The sequence below is a fragment of the Rhinoraja longicauda genome, chromosome 12 (assembly GCF_053455715.1).
Source record: "Rhinoraja longicauda isolate Sanriku21f chromosome 12, sRhiLon1.1, whole genome shotgun sequence".
In the NCBI taxonomy this organism is placed as follows: domain Eukaryota; kingdom Metazoa; phylum Chordata; class Chondrichthyes; order Rajiformes; family Arhynchobatidae; genus Rhinoraja; species Rhinoraja longicauda.
In genome coordinates this window covers 51,681,096-51,698,697 of record NC_135964.1, presented here as the reverse complement: position 1 = coordinate 51,698,697, position 17,602 = coordinate 51,681,096, and the positions used below count along the sequence as shown (strand labels likewise).

Below are 17,602 nucleotides of genomic sequence, written 5' to 3'. Positions count from 1 at the left end.
GGTGAGACAGACTACATCCAAGATCTAGTTTTGGATTTTCTTACACAACTAGAGAAAGGAATGTAACAAAAATGAGATGCATAAATCCCCTGTTCACTTGGACAGGTACATGCTTAGGAACGGTTGAGGGATAGAAACATAGAAAATAGGTGCAGGAGTAGGCCGTTCGGCCCTTCGAGCCAGCACCGCCATCCAATGTGATCATGGCTGATCATCCAAAATCAGTACCCCGTTCCTGCTTTCTCCCCATATCCCTTGATTCCATTAGCCCCGAGAGGTAAATCTAACTCTCTTTTAAATTCATCCAGTGAATCGGCCTCCACTGCCTCCTGTGGCAGAGAATTCCACAGATTCACAACTCTCTGACTGAAAAAGTTTTTTCTCATCTCAGTTCTAAATGGCCTTACTCCTTATTCTTAAACTGTGGCCCCTTGTTCTGGACTCCCCCAACATTGGGAACATGTTTCCTGCCTCTAACGTGTCCAACCCCTTAATAATCTTCTACGTTTCGATAAGATCTCCTCTCATCCTTCTAAATTCCAGTGTATACAAAGCCTAGTCGCTCTAGTCTGTCAACATATGACAGTCCCGCCATTCCGGGAATTAACCTAGTAAACCTACGCTGCACGCCCTCAATAGCAAGAATATCCTTCCTCAAATTTGGAGACCAAAACTGCACACAGTACTCCAGGTGCGGTCTCACTAGGGCCCTGTACAACTGCAGAAGGACCCCTTTGCTCCTATACTCAACTCCTCTTGTTATGAAGGCCAACATTCCATTGGCTTTCTTCACTGCCTGCTGTACCTGCATGCTTCCTTTCAGTGACTGATGCACTAGGACACCCAGATCTCGTTGTACGTCCCCTTTTCTTAACTTGACACCATTCAGATAATACTCTGCCTTCCTATTCTTACCACCAAAGTGGTAAGTTGGGCGTTAGGTGCCCGTTTCTGTAACTGTAAGACTCCTGTATATGATAACTTTCTTGAACATCTGAGGAACTTCTCTCTCCTTCCAAACGATGTCAGGCGCAGACACGTCATGATTTCGCTGGCTTGAGAAAGACATGTTAAACAAGAAGATACGACGCAGACTGTGAATTGGCACAGGTCCTCAGCCACCAGGTCCCAAACCCACCTGCTGCAAGTCATTGGACTTGAACGTATCCTTCAGTATCTCCACAGCTCGCGAAGGATCCACGTATTTCCTCTTGGAGCTGATCATCAGCGCAAAGAGGTGCCGTAACTCGTGCATGAACGGGAGATTCCGACGCTCCTGCGCATTTGAAGACATGAAAGTAAATAGAGAGTCACGTCTCACACACATACACACCTGACAAGGGCCCCGAGCTGAAACGCCACCCATCCTTTACCTCCGGAGATGCTGCCTTTCCCACTGAGTGGCCCCACAGAAGAAGTGCCCACGTCGCGGGTTGGAAACTGGAAGTGTCCTAATTCTGCTACCATCATCGTCTACTGTACAAGTGATAGCTCCCACTGATTGTCGCCGGAAGCTTGCGCCCCTTTCCAGGACGGACAATGACAGCGATGTAACATTTGATACAATAGACAATAGGTGCAGGAGGAGGCCATTCGGCCCTTCGAGCCAGCACCGCCATTCAATGTGATCATGGCTGATCATTCTCAATCAGTACCCCGTTCCTGCCTTCTCCCCATACCCCCTGACTCCGCTATCCTTAAGAGCTCTATCTAGCTCTCTCTTGAATGCATTCAGAGAATTGGCCTCCACTGCCTTCTGAGGCAGAGAATTCCACAGATTCACAACTCTCTGACTGAAAAAGTTTTTCCACATCTCCGTTCTAAATGGACTACCCCTTATTCTTAAACTGTGGCCCCTGGTTCTGGACTCCCCCAACATTGGGAACATGTTTCCTGCCTCTAACGTGTCCAACCCCTTAATAATCCTATACGTTTCGATAAGATCCCCTCTCATCCTTCTCAAATTCCAGTGTATACAAGCCTAGTCGCTCCAGTCTTTCAACATATGACAGTCCCGCCATTCCGGGAATTAACCTAGTAAACCTACGCTGCACGCCCTCAATAGCAAGAAACATGGATGATGGACATGAAAGAAGACTGAGTTACACCAACACTTTGCGTCTATCTTTGGTATAAACCAGCATCTACAACTTTTTGTTTTTGCTGCTTGATATAATCCTCATTCTTTGAGAATAAACTCTACGACTTGGTTTGTTTTAGTAATGACCTTATTCACTTCCTTCACCACCGTCGGTCTGAACTAGGTGAAACCGAGTTACAGACAATGAAACTCAACACGACAACGTTGAAGCTAGTACCACTGGGGTGGGGGAAGAGACGGAGAGAGAGGGTCTCGACCTGAAACGTCACCCATTCCTTTTCTCCAGAGATATTGTCTGACCCACTGAGTTATTCCAGCTTTTTGGGTCAATCTTCATCTTAAACCAGCAGTTCCTTCCTGCACCACCATTACAGATCTGTGTAATAGTACGTTTAAGTTTAGGTTTAGCTTATTATTGTCACATGTTACAAATCATGTTTATCACTTCACATCATCATGAATATAAAATTATGAATTTTATAAGTTTCATGGAAAGCTGAGGAGCATTTTTCTTCCAGCTGCTTTAGAAACCATGTTTATCTCGAGTTACTACCTTCAAGACAGCGAGCTATCTATCACTCTTTGTCCCTTGACTCTGCACAGTCTGATTTGTACTCATTACCTTTGTAAAGGATCAACAGGACACAAGGAACTGCAGATGCTGGTTTACAAAAAAAGACTCATAAAAGTATCTTTAGGCCAGCACGGTGGCGCAGCGGTAGAGTTGCTGCCTCACAGCGCCAGAGACCCGGGTTCGATCCTGACTACGGGTGCTGTCTGCACGGAGTTTGTACGTTCTCCCTGCGACCTGCGTGGGATTTTCTCCGGGTGCTCCGGTTTCCTCCCACACTCCAAAAGACGCGCAGGTTTGCAGGTTAATTAGCTTCTGCAAATTGTCCCTAGTGTGTGGTAGGATGGTTCTAGTGTACGAGGGGAGGGGGGGGGGAATCGCTGGTTTCCACATTGTATCTCCAAACTAAACTAAACTGAACTAAACCAAGTGCCGGAGTAACTCAGCGGGGCAAGCAGCATCTCTGGAAAAATTGGATAGGTTGGGAGCCTTCTTCAGACTGAAGTGGTTTCCTTTTCAGCTTCGAACAAATATTGAAGTAAGCAGGGCAGCCAGATACTGATGTTTACTCTGCACCTACTCGCGTTATCAATGACTTGGAAAGGCCTCTAAGTAGAACGCGCCTCATTCAGTAGCGATGACATTCCATAATCAAAGCTGAGCACAAAGGGATTTAACAGGGAAGGTACAAAGCCACTGGCAACACTTTCTATTCAAGGCCTTCAGAATGATCCTCACACAGATTAAGAGAGGATGAGCCACTCCTCTCTAGTGTGGCTGCTGTGAAAAGTGCTCTCATCACACAGGCTCCAAGCTGCATTCAATAAACAATAGACAGTAGGCCATTCGGCCCTTCGAGCCAGCACCGCCATTCAATGTGATCATGGCTGATCATTCTCAATCAGTACCCCGTTCCTGCCTTCTCCCCATACCCCCTGACTCCACTATCCTTAACTCTTATCTTTTTTGTGCACAATCCGCTGGCATTGCCACTTTCATTTCACTGCACATCGTGTGTGTGTATGTGACAAATAAACTTGACTTGACTTGACTAGCTCTCTCTTGAATGCATTCAGAGAATTGGCCTCCACTGCCTTCTGAGGCAGATAAACTCCACAGATTCACAACTCTCTGACTGAAAACGTTTTTCCTCATCTCCGTTCTAAATGGCCTTCCCCCTTATTCTTAAACTGTGGCCCCTTGTTCTGGACTCCCCCAACATTGGGAACATGTTTCCTGCCTCTAACGTGTCCAACCCCTTAATAATCTTATACGTTTCGGTAAGATCCCCTCTCGTCCTTCCAAATTCCAGTGTATACAATTCTGTTTAGCGATTAAGCCGACAGCAAGCTCGCGTAACATTGTTAACGACTGTAAGGAAGAAGAGAATCACACAATGGAAGAGGGTGGCACGGTGGCGCAGCGGTAGAGTTGCTGCCTTACAAGCAAGCGCCAGAGACCCGGGTTTGATCCTGACTGCGGGTGCATGAACATTGACTTCTCCAACTTTAGATAGTTCCTCTGTCCCTCTCCCCATTCCCAGATCTCCCTCTATCTTCCTGTCTCCACCTATATCCTTCCTTTGTCCCGCCCCCCCCCCCACACATCAGTCTGAAGAAGGGTCTCGACCCAAAACGTCGCCCATTCCTTCTCTCCGGAGATGCTGCCTGACCTGCTGAGTTACTCCAGCATTTTGTGAAATAAATACCTTCGATTTGTACCAGCATCTACAGTTATTTTCTTACATTCCCTTATCACATATCTGTCCACTGTGGACGGCTCGATTGTAAACATGTATTGTCTTTCCACTGACTGGTTAGCACGCAACAAAAGCTTTTCACTGCACCTCGTTACACCTGACAATGAACATTAAACTAAACTAAACATTCACATGGGAAGGGAAATGTGCATATGTAGGGAACAAACTGCAGATGCTGGTTAAAATCGAAGTTAGACACAAAATGCTGGAGTAACTGTACCAGCATCCGCAGTTATTTTCTTATACTGACTGCAGGTGCTGTCTGTACGGGGTTTGTACGTTCTCCCTGTGACTGCGTGGATTTTCTCCGGGTGTTACGTCTCGTGTGGCGGCGCCTAACGGCTGCGGCTCGCTGGCAGTCTGTTTGTCTTTTTTTCTTTTTTTTTTGTTTGTGTGTCGGTGTTGTGATGGTTTTTGTTTCTGTTTTTGGCTGTGTATGTGTGGGGGGGGGGGGGGGGGGGGGTGGGGCAGGGGGTGGGGGAAACCGTTCTTTTATTAGGTCTCTTCCCCGGGGTGCAGCTCGGCCGCGGGGCCTTCCATCGCCCGCGGGGCCTTCCATCGCCCGGCGCGGCTCGGCCGCTGGACTTTGCATCGCCGGCGTGGCTCGGCCGCGGGACTTGGCAGCGCCCGGTGCGGCTCGGCCGCTGGACTTAACATCGCCGGTGTGGCTCGGCAGCGGGACGTTTCAGTGCCCGGTGCGGCTCGGCCGCGGGGCCTTCCATCGCCCGGCGCGGCCGCGGAACGGTTCAGTGCCCGGCGCGGCCGCGGGGCCTTCCATCGCCCAGCGCGGCTCGGCCGCTGTACTTAACATCGCCGGCGCGGCTCAGCCGCGGGACTTGGCAGCGCCCGGTGCAGCTCGGCCGCTGGACTTAACATCGCCGGCGTGGCTCGGCCGCAGGACGTTTCAGTGCCCGGTGCGGCTCGGCCGCGGGGCCTTCCATCCCCTTGCGGGGGCTGTGAGTGTCGGTCGCCTCGGTAGGGGTCGAGCTGCCTGTCCGTGGGCGTGGGGGGGAAGAGAGTGGAAGTTTTGTTGCCTTCCATCACAGTGAGGGGGTGTTTGGAGTCACTGTGATGGATGTTTGTGTTGGGGTCGTGTGTCCTGTGTACTTTTCTTTTTTGTTGTGTTCTGTGACTGCTGTCATTTCGTTCGGTATCTGTACCGAATGACAATAAAGTTCTGTACTGTACTGTTCTGGTTTGCTCCCCCCCACTCCAAAGACCTGCTAGTTTGCAGGTTAATTGGCTTTGGTAAAATTGTAAATTGTCCTTAGTGTGTGTGAGATAGTGCAAGCGTACGGGGTGACCCCTGGTCAGCGCGGACTCAGTGGGCCTAAGGGCCTGTTGCTGCACCATATCTCTAAAGTCCGAAAATAATCAAATTGGAGGAACAGCACCTCACATTTCGCTTGGGCTGCTTACAACGAGGATGAGAGGGGATCTTATCGAAACGTATAAGATTATTAAGGGGTTGGACACGTTAGAGGCAGGAAACATGTTCCCAATGTTGGGGGAGTCCAGAACCAGGGGCCACTGATTAAGAATAAGGGGTAGGCCATTTAGAACGGAGATGAGGAAAAACTTTTTCACTCAGAGAGTTGTGAATCTGTTGGATTCACTCCCTCGGAAGGCAGTGGAGGCCAATTCTCTGAATGCATTCAAGAGAGAGCTGGATAGAGCTCTTAAGGATAGCGGAGTCAGGGGGTATGGGGAGAAGGCAGGAACGGGGTACTGATTGTGGATGATCAGCCATGATCACATTGAATAGCGGTGCTGGCTCGAAGGGCCGAACGGCCTTCTCCTGCACCTATTGTCTATTGGTATGAACGTTGATTTCTCTAATTTCAAATAACTTCTGCATTCCTTTGCTCCCTTCTCACCCCCCCTCCTCCCCCACCCTAGTCAACCTACTAGTTCTACTGTTCGCATTCTTGTATCCCCATCATTAGCACACCTTACCCAGCCAACCATGGCCCATTATGGGTTCCACCCTTCCTGAGGTCATCTGTTGCCAGCCTTATTTTGTTCTGGCCTATTCTCGCCTCTTGTCCCCCCTCCCTCTCCCCTCACCTCTATCTGAAGAGGGGTGCCGTTCCTTCCTATAGCAGGGAGCCCAAAACGGAACACAATACTCCAAATGCAGCCTCGCTAACGTCTTGGTCAACTGTAAACGTAGCATCCCAACCTCTCTACCCAATACCCTGACTGATGAAGGCCAATGTACTGAAAGCCTTGTTGACCACCCTATCAACCTGTGACACCACTTTCCTTCCTCACCGTGTACGTATGTTCTCAGTTCAGTTTAGTTTATTGTCACGTGTACCGAGGTACCGTGAAAAGCTTCTGTTGCGTGCTAACCAGTCAGCGTAAAGACAACACATGATAAGGGATACGTGATATGTGATAAAGGGAATAACGCTTTCGCTTGTATACACTGGAATTTAGAAGGATGAGAGGAGATCTTATCGAAACGTATAAGATTATTAAGGGGTTGGACACGCCAGAGGCAGGAAACATGTTCCCAATGTTGGGGGAGTCCAGAACCAGTGGCCACAGTTTAAGAATAAGGGGTAAGCCATTTAGAACGGAGATGGGGAAAAACTTTTTCAGTCAGAGTTGTAAATCTGTGGAATTCTCTGCCTCAGAAGGCAGTGGAGGCCAATTCTCTGAACGCATTCAAGAGAGAGCTAGATAGAGCTCTTAAGGATAGCGGAGTCAGCGGGTATGGGGAGAAGGCAGGAACGGGGTACTGATTGAGAATGATCAGCCATGATCACATTGAATGGTGGTGCTGGCTCGAAGGGCCTAATGGCCTCCTCCTGCACCCGTTGTCTATTGTGCAAGGAAAAGCCAGCAAAGCCGATCAAAGATAGTCTGAGGGTCACCTATGAGGTAGATGGGAGTTCAGGACTGCTCTCTGGTTGTGGTTCCCTGGTTCTTGATTCCCCTACTCTGGGTAAAAGACTGTGCATTCACGAACTATTCCCCTCATAATTTTGTACAGCAGGTTGAGTATTGGCCAGCAGAGGGAGCTGCAATGCAGGGCGGAGGTGGAGGAATGAGGCCAACCTTTTGAACCTCAGAAAGGGCTAAGACTATATGTTATGTTCCCAAACATAACCTGAGCAGCGGTGCAGCGGTAGAGCTGCTGCCTTACAGCGCCAGAGACCCGGGTGCTGTCTGTACGTTCTCCCCGTGACCTGCGTGGGTTTTCTCCGAGATAGACAATAGGTGCAGGAGGAGGCCATTCGGCCCTTCGAGCCAGCACCACCATTCAATGTGATCGTGGCTGATCATTCTCAATCAGTACCCCGTTCCTGCCTTCTCCCCATACCCCCTGACTCTGCTATCCTTAAGAGCTCTATCTAGCTCTCTCTTGAATGCATTCAGAGAATTGGCCTCCACTGCCTTCTGAGGCAGAGAATTCCACAGATTTACAATTCTCTGACTGAAAAAGTTTTTCCTCATCCCCGTTCTGAATGGCCGACCCCTTATTCTTAAACTGTGGCCCCTGGTTCTGGACTCCTCCAACATTGGGAACATGTCTCCTGCCTCTAACGTGTCCAACCCCTTAATAATCTTATACGTTTCGATAAGATCTCCTCTCGGTTTCCTCCCACAGTCCAAAGACGTGCAGGTTTGTAGGTCAATTGGCTTTGTGTACGTGTAAATTGTCCCTAGTGTGTGTAGGATAACGTTAATGTGCAGGGATCGCTGGTCAGTGCGGACTCAGTGGGCTGAAGGGCCTGTTTCCGCGTTGTATCTCTAAACTGAACCAAACTAAACAGGTGTAGGAAAGAACTGCAGATGCTGGTTTAAATCAAAGGTAGATCAGGGTCTCGACCCAAAACGTCACCCATTCCTTTTCTCCCGAGATGCTGCCTGACCCGCTGAGTTACTCCAGCATTTTGTGTCTACAAACTAAACAGGTGAATGGTTGTTCATTGTGTTCAGGATGGTAAGCTTTTTGACTGAAAGATACAGCACGGAAACAGGCCCTTCGGCCCAAGTTATCCCACTTTCGCATCCACTCCCTGCACACTAGGGGCAATTTTCACAGGGCCAGTTAACCAACAAACCTGCACATCTTTGGGATGCGGGAGGCAACTGGAGCACCCAGAGAAAACCCACACAGTCATGGGGAGAGTGTGCAAACTGTACCGTGTAGGAAGGAACTGCAGAAACTGGTTTAAACAGAAGATAGACCCAAAAGGTGGAGTAATTCAGCGGGACAGGCAGCATCTCTGGATAGGAGGAGTGGGGTGACGTTTCAGTCCGAAGAAGGGTCTCGACCTGAAACGTCACCCATTCCTTCTCTCCAGAGATGCTGCCTGTCCTGCTGAGTTACTCCAGCATTTTTGTGTCTACAAACTGTACTTATAGCACCTGGTGGGTGACACGGTGGCGCAGCGGTAGAGTTGCCGCCTTACAGCGAATGCAGCGCCGGAGACCCGGATTCGATCCCGACTACGGGCGCTGTCTGTACGGAGTTTGTATGCTCTCCCCGTGACCGGTGTGGGTTTTCTCCTAGATCTTCGGTTTCCTCCCACACCCCAAAGACGTACAGGTTTGTAGGTTAATTGGGTTGGTAAATGTAAAAATTGCCCCTTGTGTGTGTGGGGTAGTGTTAATGCGCGGGGATCGCACAGTCGGCCAAAAGGGCCTGTTTCCGTGCTGTATCTCTAAACGAGATGAGGATCGAACCCCGGTCTCTGGCACTGTAAGGTAGCGGCTCTGCCATCACTGGACATCTCTGGTAGCATCTCTGTGTCGCTGTGTAACAGCGCGTCCAGGATAATATCCGACCATGGCTGGCAGGCTAGAACATGGGACTCAGCTTAGATGATGACAGTGCAGCGTCTCCACCAGTCGTGGGGGCCAGAGAGGAACCCGGATATTGACCACCCACCTTTTGATTTTGAGGCACCTCCTGTGAATCCGATGGTGGAACATAGTTGAGGACCAGTCTCCGAAACTTGAGCAGGTTAAATAAAGACTGCAGGGAGAAGGAACAAAAACAAAAGCACTTTAGCGTGGAAAGAAAAACTGCAGATGTTGGTTAAAATCGAAGGGAGACACAAAAATGCTGGAGTAACTCAGCGGGTCAGGCAGCATCTCGGGAGACGTTTCGGGAAGAATTTTCTTCTTTTATAATAGACTCCAGCATCTCCCCCACCACTGATGTCAGACTAACTGGTCTATAATTTCCCGTTTTCTCTCTCCCTCCTTTCTTAAAAAGTGGGATAACATTAGCTACCCTATAGGATAGGTTTAGAGGGATATTGGCCAAATGCAAGCAGATGGGACTAGTGTAGAGTTTGAAGGGTCTCGACCCTGAACGTCACCTGTTCCTTCTCTCCTGAGATGCTGCCTGATCCGCTGAGTTACTCCAGCATTTTGTGTCTGCCAAAAGCACATTAGATTCAGTGTTGACATTTTGCACGACCCAGGAAGCCAAACTCCTGTGTTGTAGGAGGCAAAGTAAAAATCTTACCAAACGATGAAAGGAAAGAGGGAAAAAAAGGAAAGGAGTGAAGGCGCGGCAAGGTGGCGCAGCGGGTAGAGCTGCTGCCTCACAGCGCCAGACACCCGGGTTCGATCCTGACTATGGGTGCTGCCTGTACGCAGTTTGTACATTCTCCCCGTGGGTTTTCTCCGGGTGCTCCGGTTTCCTCCCACACTCCAAAGACGCGTAGTTTTGTAGGCTAATTGGCTTTGGTAAAAATGGTAAATGGTTCCACATGAACGGAACGCGTAGGAAAGGACTGCAGATGGCGGTTTCAATCGAAGGTAGACACAAAATGCTGGAGTAACTCAGCGGGTCAGGTGGCATTTCGGTAGAGAAGGAATGGGTGACGTTTCGGGAAGATGGGTCTCGACCCTGAACGTCACCCATTCCTTCTCTCCCGAGATGCTGCCTGACCCGCTGAGTTACTCCAGCATTTATGTGTCTAGGTCAGTGAACGCCATCGACACTGCTAATCCGAAATAGCTTTTTATAAGTTTGTAATCAGATCTGTACCCTGGTACAGAGCCATGATCACTTGTTTACACCCTTGGTAAGTGGCAGCTGATACAAAGCGTGGGCATCTTGATAAACATGTTATATAAAAGTGCAGAAAACATTTCAAGCTTCTGATCGTCACCCTGGCAATCGCCTTGCACTGCACCAACCCTCACTGCAACCAGTGCTCCACAAACAACCCCCTCCACGTCTCCACTCCATGTCAGGGGTTGCGGGGAGAAGGCAGGAGCACGGGGTCACGAGGGAGAGATAGGTCAGCCATGATTGAATGGCGGAGTAGACCCGATGGGCCGAACGGCCTAATTCTGCTCCTATCACTTATGGAAACATAGAAAATAGGTGCTGGAGGAGGCCATTCGGCCCTTCGAGCCAGCACCACCATTCAATGTGATAATAGACAATAGGTGCAGGAGGAGGCCATTCTGCCCTTCGAGCCAGCACCGCCATTCAATGTGATCATGGCTCATCATTCTCAATCAGTACCCCGTTCCTGCCTTCTCCTCATACCCCCTGACTCCGCTATCCTTAAGAGCTCTATCTAGCTCTCTCTTGAATGCATTTAGAGAATTGACCTCCACTGCCTTCTGAGGCAGACAATTCCACAGATTTACAACTCTCTGATTGAAAATGTTTTTCCTCATCTCAATTCTAAATGGCCTACCCCTTATTCTTAAACTTTGGCCCCTTGTTCTGGACTCCCCCAACATTGGGAACATGTTTCCTGCCTCTAACGTGTCCAACCCCTTAATAATCTTATACGTTTCGATAAGATCTCCTCTCATCCTTCTAAATTCCAGTGTCATAGACAATAGACAATAGACAATAGGTGAAGGAGTAGACCATTCAGCCCTTCGAGCCAGCACCGCCATTCAATGCGATCATGGCTGATCACTCTCAATCAGTACCCCGTTCCTGCCTTCTCCCCATACCCCCTCACTCCGCTATCCTTAAGAGCTCTATCCAGCTCTCTCTTGAAAGCATCCAACGAACTGGCCTCCACTGCCATCTGAGGCAGAGAATTCCACACCTTCACCACCCTCTGACTGAAAAAGTTCTTCCTCATCTCCGTTCTAAATGGCCTACCCCTTATTCTTAAACTGTGGCCCCTTGTTCTGGACTCCCCCAACATTGGGAACATGTTATCTGCCTCTAATGTGTCCAATCCCCTAATTATCTTATATGTTTCAATAAGATCCCCCCTCATCCTTCTAAATTCCAGTGTATACAAGCCCAATCGCTCCAGCCTTTCAACATACGACAGTCCCGCCATTCCGGGAATTAACCTAGTGAACCTACGCTGCACGCCCTCCATAGCAAGAATATCCTTCCTCAAATTTGGAGACCAAAACTGCACACAGTACTCCAGGTGCGGTCTCACCAGGGCCCGGTACAACTGTAGAAGGACCTCTTTGCTCCTATACTCAACTGATCATGGCTGATCATCCACAATTAGTAACCCGTGCCCAACTTCTCCCCATATCCCTTGATTCCACTAGTCCCTCGAGCTCTATCTAACTCTCTCTTAAATTCATCCAGTGATTTGGCCGCCACTGCCCTCTGTGGCAGAGAATTCCACAAATTCACAACTCTCTGGGTGAAAAAGTTTTTCCTCATCTCAGTTTTAAATGGCCTCCCCTTTATTCTTAGACTGTGGCCCCTGGTTCTGGACCCGCCCAACATTGGGAACAATTTTCCTGCACCTAGCTTGTCCAATCCTTATAGAATTGTATACGTCTCTATAAGATCCCCTCTCATCCTTCTGATCTCATGAACTTGCCATAATCACATGAGCAACTCGCACGCTTATCTACACTGTGCCACCACTGTGGTTTGAGCACATTGTGGTTTGGGTAAACTAAAGGAACTGGAGTTCCTTTAGTTTAGTTTAGTTTAGAGACACAGCGCGGAAACAGGCCCTTTCGGCCCACCGGGTCCGCGCCGACCAGGGATCCCCGCACCCTACACCCAATAGGGACAATTTTATCATTTAACAAGCCAATTAACCTTGATCTCCCGGTGGCTCAGCAACTCCCCCTCCCAATCCCAATCTGACCTTTCTGTCCTGGGCCTCCTCCATTGTCAGAGAGGGGCCCAGCGCAAATTGGAGGAACAGCACCTCATATTTCGCTTGGGTAGCTTACACCCCAGCGGTATTTATTTCACAAAATGCTGGAGTAACTCAGCAGGTCAGGCAGCATCTCAGGAGAGAAGGAATGGGTGACGTTTTGGGTCAAGACCCTTCTTCAGTCTGAAGCCAGCATGATCCACGATGATAATCAATTTGGTGATGATATGAACCTCAGTATCTGAAGACATCAAGAGTAAAACGAGTTCCTTCCCCATCCCTAGAAGCCGAGAAAACTTTGATGGGACTTTCCTTGAACCAGGCTGACCATTAACAAAATGCAACGGAGATGGGGAAAATCAATTAATTAATTAGCAATTAATTGAGTGAATTAGTAATGGGTGACGTTTCGGGTCGAGACCCTTCTTCAGACTTCAGGCAATTCCCTTATCATGTATCTATTATACACTGTAAATCAGCCATTCAGTCTGAAGAAGGGTCTCGACCCGAAACGTCACCCGTTCCTTCTCTCCCGAGATGCTGCCTGACCCGCTGAGTTATTCCAGCATTTTGTGTCGACCTTTGATTTAACCCAGCATCTACAGTTTTTTTCCTGCACAATTGAGTGAATTAGTTTAGTTTAATGTCACGTGTACCGAGGTACAGTGAACAACTTTGTTGTTACTATCCGGTCAGCGGAAAGACAATGCATGATTACACTCGAGCTATTTACAGTGTAGAGATACATATGATAAGGGAATAGCGTTTAATGCAAGGTAAAGTCCGATCAAAGATATTCCGAGAGTCACCAATGAGGGAGGTAATAGTTCAGGACTGCTCTCTGGTTGTGGTAGGGTGGTTCAATTGCCTGATAACAGCTGGGAAGAAACTGTCCCTGAATCTGAAAAGATAGGATGTTGGGATGGGGATGGGGGGGAGGGAGGGTGGGGGGGGGGGGGGGGGGGGAAGGGAGGGTGGGGGAGGATGACAGCAGTGATTAACACACAACAAGTATACTGGAGTGGCAACCTCTTAGAAAATAACCACGATTAATTTACATCAACAAATGGGTCATTCAGCTGGGAGCTGCTACCTGATCCTCCAGCTGGATATCACTTCCAAAGATGCCCGATCCTAAATGGCCGCTCCCTTCCAGTCACCACGGCACAGGAGAGGTGCCGGGACAAAGGGTGAGAGAGGGGGCGAGGGAGGGGGCGAGGGAGGGGGCGAGGGAGGGGGGCGAGGGAGGGGGCGAGGGAGGGGGCGAGGGAGGGGGCGAGGGAGGGGGCGAGGGAGGGGGGGGGGCGGATACAGAAACAAAATACTGGAGTAACTCAGCGGGACAGGCAACGCCTCTGGAGAGGAGGAAAGGGTGACGTTTCAGGTGGAGACCCTTCTTCAGACTGAGAATCAGGGGAATGGGTGGGTACAAAGAGCATGTGTGGTGGGAAAAGAACAGATCAAAGCAGTTGATGTTCAAGGAAATGAATGTGGAATTGGACATCTATCAATTTTTGACTTTAAAATATCAATTCACGGCCTGAACAGCCTTCAGTGGCAATGAATTCTACAGATTCACCACCCTCTGACTAAAGACTATACTGAATGTGTTGACACTCAGAATGTATTAAGTTTTTGAATGTTTTTGTTTTATATGTTTTTTTTATTATGGACAAAGATCATTTTCGAAATGTTAAAAGAAATGCATAAAACCAACCTCCCTTCCGTTGACTCCATCTACACCTCACGCTGCCTCGGCAAGGCCAGCAGCATCATCAAGGACCAGCCTCACCCCGGCCACTCCCTCTCCTCCCCTCTCCCATCGGGCAAGAGGTACAGAAGTGTGAGAACGTACACCTCCAGATTCAGGGACAGTTTCTTCCCAGCTGTTATCAGGCAACTGAACCATCCCACCACAACCAGAGAGCAGTGCTGAACTACTATCTACCTCTTTGGTGACCCTCGCACTATCTTTGATCGGACTTTGCTGGCTTTACCTTGCACTAAACGTTATTCCATTATCACGTATCTATACACTGTAAATGGCTCGATTGTAATCATGCGTTGTCTTTCCGCTGACTGGTTAGCACGCAACAAAAGCTTTTCGCTGTACCTCGCTCGGTACACGTGACAATAAACTAAACTGTTACGATCGGATAGATTTAAACTTTAAAATGTGAATAACTTTAAAAATATAACACCGATTTCAATGAAACTTCTTCCATCAGCACCAAAGGGACGACGGTGAGTAAGGTGGGCCTAAATTTTATTTGTATAGCACATTTAAAAACAACCCACGTTGACCAAAGTGCTGTACATCAGTCCAGGTACTCAGAAACGAACATACAATGGCGCACAAACATAACATAAATACATTCAAAACTCCGCTGCCCGTCTACTCACCCACACCCCGATCCGTGACCATATCACCCCCGTCCTTTATAAACTCCACTGGCTCCCCATCCCCCAGAGAATCCAGTACAAAATCCTCCTCATAACCTACAAAGCCCTCCATAACCTGGCCCCATCCTACCTGACCGACCTCCTCCACCGGCACACCCCCACCTGCACCCTCCGCTCTGCCGCTGCCAATCTCCTATCCCCCCACATCCGGACCAACCTCAGATCCTGGGGGGACAGGGCTTTCTCCATCGCTGCTCCCACCCTATGGAACTCACTACCCCAAAACGTTAGAGACTCCTCCACACTCACCACATTCAAAACATCGCTGAAGTCTCACCTGTTCAGTACTGCCTTCAACCACTGAAGGTCACCTCACCTTCTGTCTCCTTTCTCTGTTCGTTTATTTATTTACTTATTTATCTATTTATTCATTTCCCCTATGTTCTCTAAATCTCTGTAAAGCGTCTTTGAGTGTATGAAAAGCGCTATATAAATAAAATGCATTATTATTATTATTATTATTATTATAAACAGTTCAGTTACCTGCCTTGTGTGAAGGAGACAACAAGGAACGCGGCGAGCTCTCACCTGAATGACTGCACTGAACCAGCACGTGTTTCCGACATTCTTCAGTCCCACCGGGCAGTTTTCCTGTCTCTTCCGATCGTATGGGTTCAGCGAATCGCTCCACGCCTCCCCTTGCGTCCGCTTCAAGCTGGCCTTGTTCTCTGCGATACTGGCTTCAAGCACTCTTAGCGACAAGAGAAATGAATAGGTGCATTACAATCCAAAAGTGTCTGGACCATCTCTATACACTAAAACTCTCGTTTGTTTGTTCGTTTGTTCCTGAACTACAGCCAAAACGGTACGCGACAGCGCGACAATTCTAGGCCCCACCTTACTCACCGTCGTCCCTTTGGTGCCAATGGAAGAAGTTTCATTGAAATCGGTGTTATATTTTTTAACTTATTCACATTTTAATGTTTAAATTTATCTCCTTGGGAGGGAGGGGGGGGGGGAGATGGGAGGATAACAGGGGTTGAGGGGGATGGAGTGGGGGAGGGGAAGGAGTCGAGGAGGGAAGGGGGAGGTGGGGAGGGGGGAAGGAGGAATGAGGGGGAGGGGGGTAGGGAGGGGGAAGGAGAGTGCTGTACTAATGCAGGAGAGGTTTGGGCCCAACGGGTCCACTAGGTCTAGTAAAGAAATAAACCAATCTTAATACGTCTAGTGCTTGTCCAACTAGAACTGGGAGCAAAGAAAACCCTATACTTCAGTCTGACTGTCCCTGATTACATTTTATCTCTAAGGCGGACACAAAATGCTGGAGTAACTCAGCGGGACAGGCAGCATCTCGGGAGAGAAAGAATGGTTGACGTTTCGGCCTTCTTCAGACTGGTGTCAGGGGAGGGGGCGGGACAAAGATAGAATGTAGTCGGAGACAGGAAGACTGGTGGGAGAACTGGGAAGGGGGAGGGGATGGAGAGAGAGTGGAAGCAGGGACTATCTGAAGTTAGGGAAGTCAATGTTCATACCGCTGGGGTGTAAACTACCCAAGCGAAATATGAGGTGCTGTTTGCTTACTTTGTTGTTACCTCCTAGCTAACAATTCGAAGGTATTTATTCACAAAATGCTGGAGTAACTCAGCAGGTCAGGCAGCATCTCAGGAGAGAGGGAATGGGCGACGTTTCGGGTCGAGACCCTTCTTCAGACTGATGTCAGGGGGGCGGGACACGAAACATCGCCCATTCCTTCTCTCCTGAGATGCTGCCTGTCCCGCTGAGTTACTCCAGCATTTTGTGAATAAATACCTTCGATTTGTACCAGCATCTGCAGTTATTTTCTTATCTTATCCTAGCTAACAATGATCTGTTCTACATTTTCCTTGACCTCCACCCCCTTTGATGTCTCATTCTCACACCTTACACACCCATATCTCTGTATCTCCCCCACCCCTGACTCCTCGTCTGAAGAAGGGCCTCGACCCGAAACGTCACCCATGCATTCTCTCCAGAGACGCTGCCTGCCTGTCCCGCTGGGTTGCTCCAGCATTTTGTGTCAATCTTCGGTGCAAACCAGCAGTTCCTTCCTACACCCTATTCTTCACAACTTGCATCCTATAACAGGCAAGAGTTTCAACTCAAAGTCAGTGACAACTTTTAGACAGCAGAAAATGAAACCTTCAAATACTACCCTGTGAATATGAAGGCACAAGGAACTGTAGGACATAAGTCATAAGGTCATATGTGATAGGAGTAGAATTAGGCCATTCAGCCCAACAAGTCTACTCCGCCTTTCAATCATGGCTGATCTATCTCTATTGATCTGTAGATGCTGGAATCTTTCGTAGAAACGCCAGTAATTTTCCTGCCGCAGAACATATCACAACCCTCATTGATTCTCTCCTTCGCACTGAACACATCTCAAACCATCCAGTGTGAAGTCGAATCACACGTCATTAATGGTCACCACGATCCAAATACCACCATAATCCAGCTTGGTAACAGGAGCATGGAGTGCAGTTAGGAATCCCATGCAGACCACATATGAATGAATGAATGAATGAATGAATGAATGAATGAATGAATACTTTATTGTCGCATGTGGCAAGTCACAGTGAGATTCTTTGCTTGCCATCGTGCCAAGGTATGCAAATAGATGCCACATAAAGGGCGCCGACAAA

General features: G+C 48.7%; 1 protein-coding gene across 6 annotated transcripts in view; it reads right to left on the bottom strand.

Annotated features, from left to right (window-relative positions):
- Positions 1 to 17,602, bottom strand: part of usp25 (ubiquitin specific peptidase 25) — a 151,677-nt gene that overhangs the window by 86,656 nt on the left and 47,419 nt on the right. For 3 of the 6 annotated variants that reach the window (XM_078409739.1, XM_078409740.1, XM_078409741.1), the window contains exons 5-7: positions 15,510 to 15,672; positions 9,338 to 9,424; positions 1,139 to 1,276 (exon numbers count right to left, since the gene is read on the bottom strand). In XM_078409739.1, the coding sequence (XP_078265865.1) occupies positions 1,139 to 1,255 (117 nt within the window). In that variant the 5' untranslated portion in view covers positions 1,256 to 1,276; positions 9,338 to 9,424; positions 15,510 to 15,672. The remainder of the gene's footprint in view (positions 1 to 1,138; positions 1,277 to 9,337; positions 9,425 to 15,509; positions 15,673 to 17,602) is intronic. The other 3 variants (XM_078409736.1, XM_078409737.1, XM_078409738.1) reach the window with 1 other exon arrangement.